Source organism: Chlorocebus sabaeus, chromosome 26, assembly GCF_047675955.1.
Source record: "Chlorocebus sabaeus isolate Y175 chromosome 26, mChlSab1.0.hap1, whole genome shotgun sequence".
NCBI classification, from domain to species: Eukaryota; Metazoa; Chordata; class Mammalia; order Primates; family Cercopithecidae; genus Chlorocebus; species Chlorocebus sabaeus.
Window position 1 is genome coordinate 42,187,322 of NC_132929.1, and position 14,722 is coordinate 42,202,043.

General features: G+C 39.0%; 1 protein-coding gene across 4 annotated transcripts in view; it reads left to right on the plus strand.

Moving 5' to 3' along the window:
• The window catches only part of ZWILCH (zwilch kinetochore protein), a 45,685-nt gene that overhangs the window by 20,287 nt on the left and 10,676 nt on the right, over positions 1 to 14,722 (plus strand). For all 4 annotated transcript variants that reach the window (XM_008016166.3, XM_008016169.3, XM_008016168.3 and 1 more), the window contains 8 exons: positions 2,166 to 2,259; positions 2,736 to 2,791; positions 4,501 to 4,606; positions 5,140 to 5,219; positions 8,865 to 9,021; positions 9,534 to 9,562; positions 12,480 to 12,616; positions 14,086 to 14,181. In XM_008016166.3, the coding sequence (XP_008014357.1) occupies positions 2,166 to 2,259; positions 2,736 to 2,791; positions 4,501 to 4,606; positions 5,140 to 5,219; positions 8,865 to 9,021; positions 9,534 to 9,562; positions 12,480 to 12,616; positions 14,086 to 14,181 (755 nt within the window). The remainder of the gene's footprint in view (positions 1 to 2,165; positions 2,260 to 2,735; positions 2,792 to 4,500; positions 4,607 to 5,139; positions 5,220 to 8,864; positions 9,022 to 9,533; positions 9,563 to 12,479; positions 12,617 to 14,085; positions 14,182 to 14,722) is intronic.

Sequence of the window (14,722 nt, forward strand, 5' to 3'; positions counted from 1 at the left end):
GATAGTTTTTCTACCTTTCTCACCTTTCTTCTTTCTTGAAAGCCCGTCTTTTAGGACCCTTACTGTGGGCCTCCATCATACTTTTGCCCTCACATCTCTGCCCTTCTCTCTCCACACCCCTGCAGAGAGCTGATCTACTCAGTGATTTGACTGACACCTTTGTGAGCAAGCTCCAAACCCTCATCTTTAGGCTGATAGCACTTCCCATCTTTCTAACTTCCACCACATTATTTCCCACTTGGGTAGAGTGCTATTGCTTCCAGAGTCAGTATGTCGAAAATGAAACTATCTTCTCCAGACTACATCCTCTTTGAAAACGCCCGCATTTCTGTCTGTGGTCCCATCATTCCTTCAGTTTCCTAGGCTAGAAATCTCATATTTCACTTTAGTAAGAACTATTATTTCTGTCACCACTACATACTACTATAGCTAGAAGCTGCCACTCTGCTATGTGCCACGCATGGTGCTAGCTGGTTCAGTTATTTTGCCTGAAGGTGACAAACTGGTGAATGGAAGAGCTGGCACAAATTTATTTAATTGTGTGTTTGCTTAATTCGAGTCTCCCTTAAAAAGCCACAGAATCTTAGACATACATGTGGCCATGGTCTCTCTGTGTTCAACCCCCTATATTTTATAAATGGATAGGATTTTTTCTTTAATTCCACATATACCTTGCTACCCTCCCCCCATACATATACAATTCTTTTTCTCCTTTGAAGTCTCTTTCACTGTGCTCATCTTAGTTAAAATCTTTACCATCTTCTTCTGGGACCACACTAATGATGATTCATTGTTTCTCAACAGGGGCACTATTGGCATTTGGGCAGGAACATTCTTTGTGATTTGAGACCATGGTGTGCACACCAAGATGTTTAACATCTCTGGCCCCCACCAGACTCCATGCCCCAAGTGCTCTTGTACTCCCAGTCATTTATGACAACAAAATTATATTCATATTTTTCTTTTTTTTTTTAGACGGAGTCTCACTCTGTCACCCAGCCTGGAGTACAGTGGTGCTCACTACAACCTCCGCCTCCTAGGTTCAAGTGATTTTCCTGCCTCAGCCTCCCCAGTAGCTGGGATTACAGGTACCCACCACCACGCCCGGCTAATTTTTTTGTATTTTTAGTGCAGGTTTGCACTAAAATACAGTGTGGATTGCCCCATTGGCTAGGCTGGTCTTGAACTCCTGACCTCAAGTGATCCACCCGCCTCAGCCACCCAAAGTGCTGGGATTATAGGCATGAGCCACCATGCTCAGCCATCTTCATATTTTTCTAAAGACCTCCTCCGGGGAGTGGGAGGTGATAGCATTTCAACTGGGAAATGTTGTATTTTCTCTTTCCTAGGAATCCATCCTTGGTACTTCTGATAGAGAAGTTCTTAACTAGACAATGTCATTTTCCTGCCAAAAAAAATCAACATTGGCTGTTTTCTGCCTATGAAGCTGAAAAACTTTTGAAGATCCCTTGATGGTTTAGCTGCTATTTCTTCTAGTTCTATTTCCCGCTGCTTCTTTGTTGCTTTTTCTACCCTGGTTGGGATCACACCATCCTCTTCATCTTATTTCATGCCGTTTTCCTGCCAGCCTATAGTTCCCACATTTGAGTTGCAACTGAAGTTCCACATTGTTTCACTGGCTATTGCAGCCTAACTTGACTGCTTTTTCTTAAGTCTATTGACATATTGTATGTGCATACACATTTATATATTTTAATATAAACTTCCACTTACTGTTTACATTTATTCATCCCCAGACTATTTCATTTGTCTTATCTGTCTGTCTTTGCCAAAGTTACAAGCATCTCCAGGGCAAATCCAGTATCCTCTGTAGCACCTATGCACTTGGCATCATTGTTCAGAGCACCATCTTTGGGATCAGACCATGGGGTATGTGTCCTGACTGTCAGTTACTAATTGTGTGACCATGAGCAAGTTACTGAATCTCTCTTAGCCTCAGTAAGATGAGAATAATAGTATTATCTACCATAGAGTTTTGTTAGGATTAAATAACATGTACTATATATAAAGCACCACAGCAGTACCTGGGATGTAATAAACACTCAAGAAATGTTACTGCAATTAATATTTTTATTACATACATGCTTATTGATTAAACAGTGTTTTCTGCTAACAAGTTTTTGGGGTTTTTAAATCTCCCGTAGGTTTTGGCTGATGGTTTGAGGACTGGTGTCACTGAATGGCTCGAGCCTCTGGAAGCAAAATCTGCTGTTGAACTTGTGCAGGAATTTCTGAATGGTGTATTACTTGTTTTTATTCATTGAGAATTTATACTTGCTTTGTTTAAATATAAGTTTCTCTTTAAGCTTGATATTCTTTTTTGATTGGCATATATACAAAGCTATGAGATCTGTAATGGTCAGAGGGACAGCTTTTGTTCTGAATTGCTGATGGTAGAGAGCTAAGTAATCCTAAGAATTAATAAAATTTAATTTATGTTTGAGATTGAAGGAAAAAGGAGATGCAACAGTAGCCTCTATATACCTAGCACGTGCCTGATGCCAGGTGTCAGGGGCTTTTCTGTTACCTCGGTTCATCTTCACACCCCCACCTGAGGGGTATCTATTATAGTCTCCACCAGAGAGTTCAGTGATTTGCTAAAATCCTCAGTTATGCTTCTACTGTCCCCATTTACCATTTGAAAATAGGATTAGGATGGAAATAATTTGGAAAGCAGAAAAATCAAGAGCTAATACACTTCTGCCACTTTCTAGACTTAAATAAGCTGGATGGATTTGGTGATTCTACAAAAAAAGACACTGAGGTTGAGGTAAGTGATTATTATCAGTTAGAAATAGACACAGAAATAGCTTTTAAAATTCAGTTATGCTGACATCTTTCATGTTGTACCATTGCAAATGGATTTGGTATATCAAGGCAGCATTTAGGGAGAATTTTTTTTTTTTTTTTTTTTAACTTTAAGTTCTAGAGTACATGTGCACAACGTGCAGGTTTGTTACATATGTATACATGTGCCACGTTGGTGTGCTGCACCCGTTAACTCATCATTTACATTAGGTATATCTCCTAATGCTACCCTCCCCCTTCCCCCACCCCCGGCAGGCCCTGGTGTGTGACGTTCCCCACCCTGTGTCCATGTGTTCTCATTGTTCAGTTCCCACCTATGAGTGAGAACATGCAGTATTTGGTTTTCTGTCCTTGTGATAGTTTGCTCAGAATGATGGTTTCCAGCTTCACCCATGTCCCTATAAAGGACATGAACTCATCCTTTTTTATGGCTGCATAGTATTCCATGGTGTATATGTGCCACATTTTCTTAATCCAGTCTATCATTGATGGACATGTGGGTTGGTTCTAAGTCTTTGCTATTGTGAATAGTGCCGCAGTAAACATATGTGTGCGTGTGTCTTTATAGCAGCATGATTTATAATCTTTTGGGTATATGCCCAGTAATGGGATTGCTGGGTCAAATGGTATTTCTAGTTCTAGATCCTTGAGGAATCGCCACACTGTCTTCCACAATGGTTGAACTAGTTTACACTCCCACCAACAGTGTAAAAGCATTCCTATTTCTCCACATCCTCTCCAGCACCTGTTGTTTCCTGACTTTTTAATGATCGCCATTCTAACTAGTGTGAGATGGTATCTCATTGTGGTTTTGATTTACATTTTTCTGATGGCCAGTGATGATGTTAGGGGGAATTTCTGTTGATCTTTACTGTCAGCACTGGTTATTGTTTTCCTTAAGAACTAATAAATATTTTAATTTAATTTAATTATTATTATTATTTTTTGAGACAAGGTCTTGCTGTGTCACCCAGGCTGGAATACAGTGACTCCATCACGGCTCACTGCAGCTTTGACCTCCAGGGCTCAAGCGATCCTCCCAACTCAGGTCCTCGAGTAGCTGGGACTACTGGTGTGGACCACCATGTCTGGCTAATTTTTTAATTTTTTGTAGAAATGGGGTCTCACTATGTTGCCTAGGCTTGTCTTGAACTCGTGGGCTCAAGCAGTCCACCTGCGTTGGCTTCCCAAAGTGCTGAGATTACAGGCATAGCCACTGCCTGGCCAGAACTGATAAATATTTTTGAAGAGAACTGATACATATGTATTATTAGTTGCTCAATTGCAGAGAAGTAGAAATGAATATGTTAATATTACTATAAGATGACTCTACTATCATATATTAGTATACTATAAGATGGTACTGTTAAACTACATATATTCTCATCTGACAAATAGGAAAATGGAGACCAAGGTAATTTAATTATTTTTTTTACACGGAAGGAAAGCTGAATGCTCACTTTTAGGCATTACAGTTTTAAAACAATATTAAGGGTCTTGTTTTTCACTGTTGATTTGTATCTCCTCATTAGTGAATGAAGTTGTAGAAAATGCATTCATATCTTTATGTGTGTTCATGAATCCATAATTTCTCAGAGCAGCATTTGAAGGCTTAAATTATTTCACTTAAAAAAAAAAATGAGTATTCTCTGAAGCTTGCCTCTTTTTCAGACAGTGAAGCATGACACTGCTGCAGTCGATCGTTCCGTCAAGCGTCTTTTCAAAGCTCGGAGTGATCTTGATTTTGCTGAGCAACTGTGGTGCAAAATGAGCAGTAGTAGGTGTTCGTCATTATTTAAATGTTTCCTCTTATTTCTTAGGTTTAATTTTTAAGTCTTTTGGAAATAATACAGTGTGTACCACTAGTCTTGTGGGGAAGTCTGGTTCTTAACTTTATCTAATTCATTTCTAACGATACATTGGTACATTCTGTGTAAGAATTGTACTAAGACAAAGTAATTTGTAGAATTATCCTTTTTTCCTGCCGTTTTAAGTATAAGACAGGTAATTTTCATGCTCTATTTATATGAACCAAAACACCTTACTGAAATTGTAATTATTATAAAAAGGAAAAGATATTCTTTAGTATTTTACTAAACGTGTTGTTTTTTGGCAATCTGAGTTTGATTTCTTTCTTTAGAAATGCATTAAATCTTTTTTTTTTTTTGCCACTTTAATTTATTTCCCTTTCCCCTACCCATAAAGTACAGATTCTTGCTTTCTACTTCATTTGTGTATCCTTAAGATGAACGATATTTTTGATCTGTAGAAATACCCTGAAAATAATGTTACACTGACTTGTTTTCCAAGGTGTGATTTCATACCAAGACTTGGTGAAGTGTTTCACATTGATCATCCAGAGTCTACAACGTGGTGATATACAGCCATGGGTAGGTTTCATAGTGTGTGTCAGATCATTTTCTCAACAGCATGGCATGATAGTTAAAGACACAGGCTCTGGCCGGGCGCGGTGGCTCAAGCCTGTAATCCCAGCACTTTGGGAGGCCGAGACGGGCGGATCACGAGGTCAGGAGATCGAGACCATCCTGGCTAACACGGTGAAACCCCGTCTCTACTAAAAATACAAAAAAACTAGCCGGGCGAGGTGGCGGGCGCCTGTAGTCCCAGCTACTCGGGAGGCTGAGGCAGGAGAATGGCGTAAACCCGGGAGGCGGAGCTTGCAGTGAGCTGAGATCGGGCCACTGCAGTCCAGCCCGGGCTACAGAGCAAGACTCCGTCTCAAAAAAAAAAAGACACAGGCTCTGAAGCCGACTGCCTGAGTCTGAATTTCAGCTCTGCTACTTTCTAGCTGTGTCAAGTTGGCCAGGTTCCTTTACTTTTCTGTGTCCCAACATCCTCATCTGTAAAGTAAAGGTAAGAATAGTATCTACGTCGTAGTGTTCCAGGATTGACTAATGATATCCATGTAACGCACCTAGTGCCTAGCTCATAGTTAAGTGCCCAGTGTGTGTAAACTACTAATATTGTCATTGTTAAGTGTTGCTGTGAATGAGTATTCTCATACACTACTGATGAGAATGCAAATTGGAATGTTCTCTAAAAAGCAATTTGGTAATGTATTGAGATCCTCACAATGTATCATGGCCTTTGAACCAAGAATTCTTTTGTTACGATGTACCCTAAGCTCATACACATAAATATGTATCTAGACTTTATGTATCAGAATAGTCATCACAGCCTCATTAATATTGGCATAAAATTTTAAATGACCTAAATTTCCCTTGCTAATGGAATGGCTAAGTAAATACTGATATAGCTATATATGGCACGTGTAGTAGTTGCTGAAAAAATGATGCTGACAAATGATATGGAGAAATGCTTACAATATTCGATAAAAAGGAATATACACAATTATATCAATGTAACTTTTAGAGAGAAAAATATGGAAACAAATATGCTAAAAATCTTAAGAGCAGTCACCTCTGGTGGAAGGGTTACAGATGACTTTTTCCGGTCAAGCGCGGTGACTCACGCCTGTAATTCCAACTCTTGGGAGACTGAGGCTGGCAGATCACTTGAGGTCAGGAGCTCAAGACCAGCCTAGTCAATATGGTGAAACCCCGCCTCTACTGAAAATCAAAAAAATTAGCCGGGCATGGTGGCAGGCATCTGTAATCCGAGATACTCAGGAGTCTGAGGCAGGAGAATTGCTTGAACCTAGGAGGCGGAGGTTGCAGTGAGCTGAGATTGCACCACTCCACTCCAGCCTGGGCAACAGAGTAAGACTCCACCTCAAAAAAAGAAAAGATTTTTTCCAACTGTGTTATATCTACTTTATGAATTTTCCACAATGAATTTGTGCTACTTTTATAGTCAAGAAAAATCTAGGTAAAAAATTAAAAACAAAAAGATTTTTAATAGGAATTACTTTAGATAATATGACTGCCAATTCATAATTATAAAAGTTATAAACTTTTATATGTGTGAACAAAGGTACATTCCAGAGTAAAGGCGTGCAAGCTCTGCTTAATTGGGCATTAGTGATTCTAGGCATTTTAGTTTTAGCCGTTGAATTTTTCTCTTGAGAGTTTCTGTGTTCATGAAATGTTTACAAGTATAACCTTACCATGTACTAAGTGCAAACAAAGTGAAACTATTTATGTATATATTGTAAAAAGACCTTGCAAAGATTATGATGAAAGTTAAAGTAGAGAAATAGAAAGTAGTGGGAAAATGACAGATATTTTTTGTGTACCTAAAATGAATTAACATTTGGAACACATATTAAATTGTAAATTCACAGCTCTTTTTAATTTACAAATTATCAGGTTCGTATGTTGGATATTGTAGCCAATGTTCCTTATGAACATGCATGGACCATTGAGGGAGTTTGTTTTACTGCAGCAACAGATTTGTGGTGTAGATGAAGATGTTCAGTTGTGGAAAAAGATGCCCAATAGCACTTAAATCAGCTAGGAGAAGAGAATTCCTAGTTGTAAAATTTCAAAGGAACAACTCTGGCTTCTCTTTGGTGGAATTATATCTGAGGATGATAAGTTTAAACCCTTCTTAGTTGCTTTGAACTTAATCAAATGAGATAGGAATGGTATTTTATTTATTTTATTTTATTTTATTTTATTTTATTTATTTTTTGAGATGGAGTCTCGCTCTATTGCCCAGGCTGGAGTGCAATGGCACAATCTTGGCTCACTGCAAGCTCCGCCTCCCGGGTTCACGCCATTCTCCTGCCTCAGCCTCCCGAGTAGCTGGGACTACAGGCACCCGCTACCATGACTGGCTAATTTATTCTATTTTTTAGTAGAGACAGGGTTTCACCGTGTTAGCCAGGATGGTCTTGATCTCCTGACCTTGTGATCTGCCTGCCTCGGCCTCCCAAACTACTGGGATTACAGGTGTGAGCCACCAGGCCTGGCCTATTTTTTTAAGTATTTATTTATTTATTTATTTATTTTTATTTTTTTGAGCCAGAGTCTTGCTCTGTTGCCCAGGCTAGAGTGCAGTGGTGCAATCTCAGCTCACTGCAGCCTCTGCCTGTCAGGCTCAAGCTATTCTCCTGCCTCAGCCTCCCAAGCTGGGACTATAGGCGCTCCCTACCATGCCCAGTTAATTTTTTAAAAATATTTATTATTATTATTATTATTATTATTTGAGATAGAGTCTCGCTCTGTTGTCCAGGCTGGAGTGCCGTGGCGCAATCTCGGCTCACTGCAACCTCTGCCCTCCCGGGTTCAAACGATTCGCCTGAGTAGCTGGGGCTACAGGTGCATACCACCACACCTGGCTAATGTTTTGTATATTTAGTAGAGACAGGGTTTCACCGAGGTAGCCAGATGGTCTTGATCTCGTTACCTCATGATCCGCCTGCCTCAGCCTCCCAAAGTGTTGGGATTACAGGTGTGAGCCACTGCGCCTGGCCAATTTTATATTTTTGTTAGAGATGGGGTTTCACCATGTTGTCCAGGCTGGTCTCAAACTCCTGACCTCAAGTGATCTGCCCTTCCCAGCCTCCCAAGTGCTGGAATTACAGGTGTGAGCCACTGCGCCCAGTCCCAGGAATGGAATTTTAAAAACTGACATTCAGGCTAGGCACCGTGGCTTACACCTGTAATCCCAGCACTTTGGGAGGCCGAGGCGGGCAGATCATAAGGTCAGGAGTTTGAGACCAGCCTGGCCAACATGGTGAAACCCCATCTCTACTAAAAATACAAAAATTAGCCCGGTGTGGTGGCATGCTCCTGTAAGCCCAGCTACTCGGGAGGCTAAAGCGGGAGAATTGCTTGAACCCAAGAGGTGGAGGTTGCTGTAAGCCAAGATCGTGCCACTGCACTCTGTCCTGGGCAACAGAGCAAGACTGTCTCAAAAAAAAAAAAAAAACAAAAAACAAAAAACTGACGTTCATAACTTGGGGGGTTTTGTTCAAACAGTTTATAGTCTTAGGAGACTAAGAATGCAAGCTTATAATTTTTAGCTTGTAGCTACTGTAATTTGCTTCTTTTTTGCTTGCTGGGTTTGTGTATGTATTCATGGTTTTATAAAATTTCCTTGATTTCTAGCTCCATAGTGGAAGTAACAGTTTACTAAGTAAGCTCATTCATCAGTCTTATCATGGAACCATGGACACAGTTTCTCTCAGTGGGACTACTCCAGTTCAAATGCTTTTGGAAATTGGTTTGGACAAACTAAAGAAAGATTATATCAGTTTTTTCATAGGTAAGTCTCTTTCCTGGCTCAAAAAATTAAAAAACACATCACAGTTATCACTCATAGATACTCTCAAATTTTCTCTCTCTGCTTGCCCCTCATCATCTGTAGTCCTTCCTGACTTCATACCTGGTTCACTATGAGACAAGCATTTCCCATCTCTGGGCCTTAGTTTCCCCCCAATAAAGATATCAAATTCGTTATATCCATAGTTCTTGATAATTTATTTGTTTTTAGTTCAAACATTTGAGGTTCTATGAAGTTAGTATTGTAAATAAAACGTTCCTTTTATGAGAGGCTGTTTTAATGCTCCACATTTGATTGTTTTTATGAGGAAGAAGCTGTGATCATTTTTAGACTAAGTATTAGTATATATTTATGGTATAATATAACAGAAAACTTGGCCTTTTGTGAGGAACTACTTAGCTTGACAGTCTCTTTCATGTAGGATATATAGATTCCTTAACATGTAATAGAAAATACCTGAAGTGTTTTTGCATGTATGTGTTTTTTCTTAATAGGTCAGGAACTTGCATCTTTGAATCATTTGGTGAGTTTTTTTATTCTAAAGTTGGTTTTTCTTTTATTCAGTCACTCTGTGTGCAGTTATTAACTGCCAACAATATGTCAGCCACTCTCCTAGATCCTGGGAAAGAGATAAATAAGAAAAGTCAGTGCCCTTAATTATTACTGTGTAGTAAGATAGACAAAAAAGTAGACCATTCAATGTCATTTCTGACTCTCTATAAATTTGTGATATTTATATATAGTTATATCCTACTCAAGCCAATGTACTACCACACATCTCATCTATCTAGAATGGTTAGGGAATGCCTTTCTTTGATAGGTTCTGTAAAGCAATGTTTGTTTTATATTCTTCTTATCCATTTATATTACACTTGAAAGTTTATTTTCCAAAAAATATATAATCTTTAATATATACTTCTGGGCTTCAGGGTCATCATTATGAACTTTGTTGTATTTTCCTAGCCCATTTAGAAACTTTAGAAGGTTGACTACTGTCTGTACTGATCTTTGACGTTCATTGGAAGATCCTTTTGAAAATGAATTTATGGTTTCAATTTGTTTATCATTTCTCTCTTATGAAAATACAAGATAGAAAAACTAGCTATATCTGTTGTGCAAAATAGACTCAACTGGATCCTTCTGAGGTTTAATTTTTACTATTCAAATTTTAAACATTTTATTAAGGGTATATATTTTTAGTGGAAACATGTTCTAACAAAAACTACACACACATACACACACACTTGTTCCTCCATGTCTGTGGGTTCTGCACCCATGGATTCAACCAACTGCAGATTGAAAACGTTTAAAAAAAGAAAATAGGCTGGGCACAGTGGCTCCCACCTGTAATCCCAACACTTTGGGAGGATCACTTGAGCCCAGGAGTGTGAGATCAGCCTGGGTAACATGGGGAGATTCCATCTCTACAAAAATAAAAAACTTAGCCAGACATGGTTGTCTGTGCCTGTGATCCCAGCTACTTTGGGAGGCTGAGGTAGGAAGCTCACTTGAGCAGGGGAAGTTGAAGCTGCAGTGAGCTGTGATCATAGGCTACTTTTTTGTCTATCTGCACTCCAGCGTTGGTGACAGAGCAAGACCCTGTCTCAAGAAAAGGGATGATTATGTCTGTACTGAGTATGTGTGGACTTCTTGTCATTATTCTCTTTTTTTTTTTTTTTTGTCATTCTCTAAACAGTAAATGTAACAACTGTTTATGTGGATCTACGTTGTATTAGGCATTACAAGTAATCTAGAAGTGAAGTAATATAGAAGTGATTTAAAGTATACGGGAGGGTGTGCATAGGTTATATGCAAATATTATACTATTTTATATAAGGGACTTGAGTATCCATGGATTTTGGTATACGAGGGGGATCCTGGTACCAATCCTCCATGGATACCAATGGACAACTGTATCTGTATATACAGTCATGCTTCACTTAATGATGGGGATACATTCTGAGAAATGTGTCATTATTTTTTTCAATGTGTCATTAAGTGATTTCTTTATTGTTCAAATTTCAGGGAGTGGCGTAAACAAACTTAGATGGTATAACCTACTGCACACCTAGACTATAAACCTGTACAGCATATTTTTGTACTGAATACTGTAGGTAATTGTAACATAATGGTATTTGTGTATCTAAACATAGAAGGGGTACAGTAAAAATAACGTATAAAAGATAAAAACGTGGACACCTGTACAGGGCACTTACCATGAATGGAGCTTGCAGGACTGGAAGTTGCTCTGGGTGAGTCAGTGAGTGAGTGGTGAGTGAATGTGAAGGTGTAGAACATTACTGTACTCTACTGTAGACTATAAACACTGTACACTTAGGCTACACCAAATTTATTTAAAACTTTGTTTCTTCAATAAAAAATTAACCATAACTTACTATAACTTTTTTACATTATAAACTTTTAAATTTTTCTAAACTTTTGATTTTTTTATAATAACACTTAAAACAGAAACACATTGTACAGGTATACAAAAATATTCTTTCTTTGTATATTATTCTATGAGCTTTTTTTCTATTTTTAACTTTTTTTATGTTTTAAATTTATTTGTTAAAAACTAAGACATAGACACACATATTAGCCTAGGCCTACACAGGGTCAGGATCATTAGTATCACTGTCTTCCGCCTCCACATCTTGTCCCACTGGAAGCTCTCCACGAGCAAGAACACACATGGAACTGTTACCACCTATGAGAACAGTGCCTTCTGGAATACCTCCTGAAACATCTGCCTGAGGCTCTTTTTGAGGAATAGTTTTGTTCATACCAATATCACAGCAAACAAGGGAATAATGCATTGCACTCCATTACAGCTACAAAGTCACTACTAGGCGAGAGGGATTTTTCATTTCTATTGTGATCTTATAAGACCACTGTAGGCTGGGCACGGTGGCTTATGCCTGTAATCCCAGCACTTTGGGAGGCCGAAGTGGGCGGATCACTTGAGGTCAGGAGTTCAAGACCAGCCTGGCCAACATGGTGAATTCCCGTCTCTACTAAAAATACAAAAATTAACTGGGTATGGTGGCGCACGCCTGTGATCCGAGCTACTCAGGAGGCTAAGGTGGGAGAATCACTTGAATCTGGGAGGTGGAGGTTGCAGTGAGCCAAGATCACACCATGGCACTCCAACCTAGGTGGCAGAGTGAGACCCTGTCTCAAAAAATAAAATAAAAAAGTCCACTACAATATGTGTGATCCATTGTTGACTCAAACACAGTTATATTGTGCATGACTGTAATTTATTTTGAATAATAGTATTGAAAGGTGGGAAATTCTATCTAGCTGCTTTTGGCCTTTTTTTTTAAAAAAATCCCTATTATCAAGCATCCAAATTTAGGTGTACCAGGCATATGTATATTCTTTACAAAGGTTATACTAGTGCTTTAAATCTCTATTTTGCTTATATTTTTTCATTCCAGGAATACTTCATTGCTCCATCAGTAGATATACAAGAACAGGTTTATCGTGTCCAAAAACTCCACCATATTCTAGAAATATTAGTCAGTTGCATGCCTTTCATTAAGTCTCAACATGAACTCCTCTTTTCATTAACACAGTAAGTATATCTGTATTCTTTACTTATACATAAATGTATTTCTTTTGAAATAGTTGCAGCCTAAATATGTGCAGTTTTTATTACCAATTAGGATAGAACCTCTTCATCCTGTCTTTACAGTAGCATGAGTCTAAGTCAGTGCCATAGGCAGGAAAGGCTTTGGATTCAAAAGGAATCAGATTTGACATTGGCTGCATCACTTCCTAACTTCCTTAGGAAGTTTCCATCACTGAATCCTGTTTCCTCATCTGTAAAAAGGATCTAATAACCTCATGTATTTGTTGGAAGGATGAAATTATGTAATGTGTATAACATACCTGATACTTAATAGGTGCTTAATAAACACTAGTTCCTTCTCTTCTTTATACCCCTGTCAATTTGGGTCAAAATAGCCTTGCCAGCCATCTAAATGATAATAATGGAATCAAATAGATTACTAGACCTCTGTCAGTAGCCCTGCTGCAATCGTAGAGACTGCTGTAATTTAAGATTCCAATTAGTTTGACTAGAGGTTATTTGGAATAATTCTCAGACACAGACTGCTGGTATCTTATGTGTATTTGAGGCCTCAAATTAGGAAATGAACTGTCCAGTGGAAGGACTGGGTTTCTTTTCCCTCTGGAAGGAAATGTACCATTACATTTTCCAAAATTAGAATTTGCCAGCTGGGCGCGGTAGCTCACGCCTGTAATCCCAGCACTTTGGGAGGCGTAGATGGGTGGATCACAAGGTCAGGAGTTCGAGACCAGCCTGGCCAACATGGTGAAACCCCATCTCTACTAAAAATACAAAAAATTATCTGAGCATGGTAGCATGCGCCTGTAATCCCAGCCACTCGGGAGGCTGGGGCAGGAGAATTGCTTGAACCTGGGAGGCGGAGATTGCAGTGAGCCAAGATCATGCCACTGCACTCCAGCCTGGGCGGCAGGGTGAGACTCCACCTCAAAAAAAAAAGGAAAAAATTAGAATTTGCCTCAGTTGTAGAGGGGAAAGTTTGAAATTGTTATTGTTTATAGAATCTCAAAGGTTTTTTTTTTTTTTTTTTTTTTTTTTTGCCCATTATAGATCATTGGAATGAATGAGTTAACTGTAATTCCTTGGACTCTGAAAACCATGGAAGCTGTACTTTTGTTTCTCTTCTGCCTCTTTTTTTTGTGTTGTTTTTCTCTTTCTGTAACCTCTCTCCGCATGAAGCCTTTCTTTGGCCTCAAATATATTTTATATTTATGAGAAATATGTCTATTAATTTTTAAAAAGTGAATGAGATTTGTTTTCAAAGAAAAAAACATAAACTAAGTTTGGTTTGGGGGGTTGTTTTGTTTGTTTACTTTTGTGGCTCTAAAAGTATTCCCTGATGTTTTAGTTAGTAGTACTCAATAAAATGTTTCCCTTACGAGCTTTAGACTACTAGAAAACCATTATCTCAAATGGCTCTTTTTTCCAAAGGTGGTTCAATTTTGTTTTTTCAGGATCTGCATAAAATATTACAAACAAAATCCTCTTGATGAGCAACACATTTTTCAGCTGCCAGTCAGACCAACTGCTGTAAAGAACTTATATCAAAGGTAAGCAGTTTTGGCTAGGCGTGGTGGCTCATGCCGGTAATCCTAGCATTGTGGGAAGCTGAGGTGGGAGGATAACTTGAGTTCAGGAGTTCAAGACCAACCTGGGCAACATAATGAGACCCTGTCTCTATTAAGAAATAATAATAGCTGGGCGTGGTGGCTCACGCCTGTAATCCCAGCATTGCCTCAGAGGCCGAGGCAGGTGGATCCCCTGAGGTCAGGAGTTCGAGACCAACCTGGCCAACATGGTGAAACCCCATCTCTCCTTAAAATACAAAAATTAGCCAGGTGTGGTGGCATGCACCTGTAATCCCAGCTACTCGGGAGGCTGAGGCAGGAGAATCGCTTAAACCTAGGGTGCAGAGGTTGCAGTGAGCCGAGATCATGCCATTGCACTCCAGCCTAGGCAACAAAAGTGAAACTCCATCTCAAAATAATAATAATAATAATAAATAAGCAATTTAATTTATTATCTTAAGTCCAGCCATGATCCCAGGCAAGATTTCAGTGTTCATATTCAGTAGGGACCTCATGACCCAGA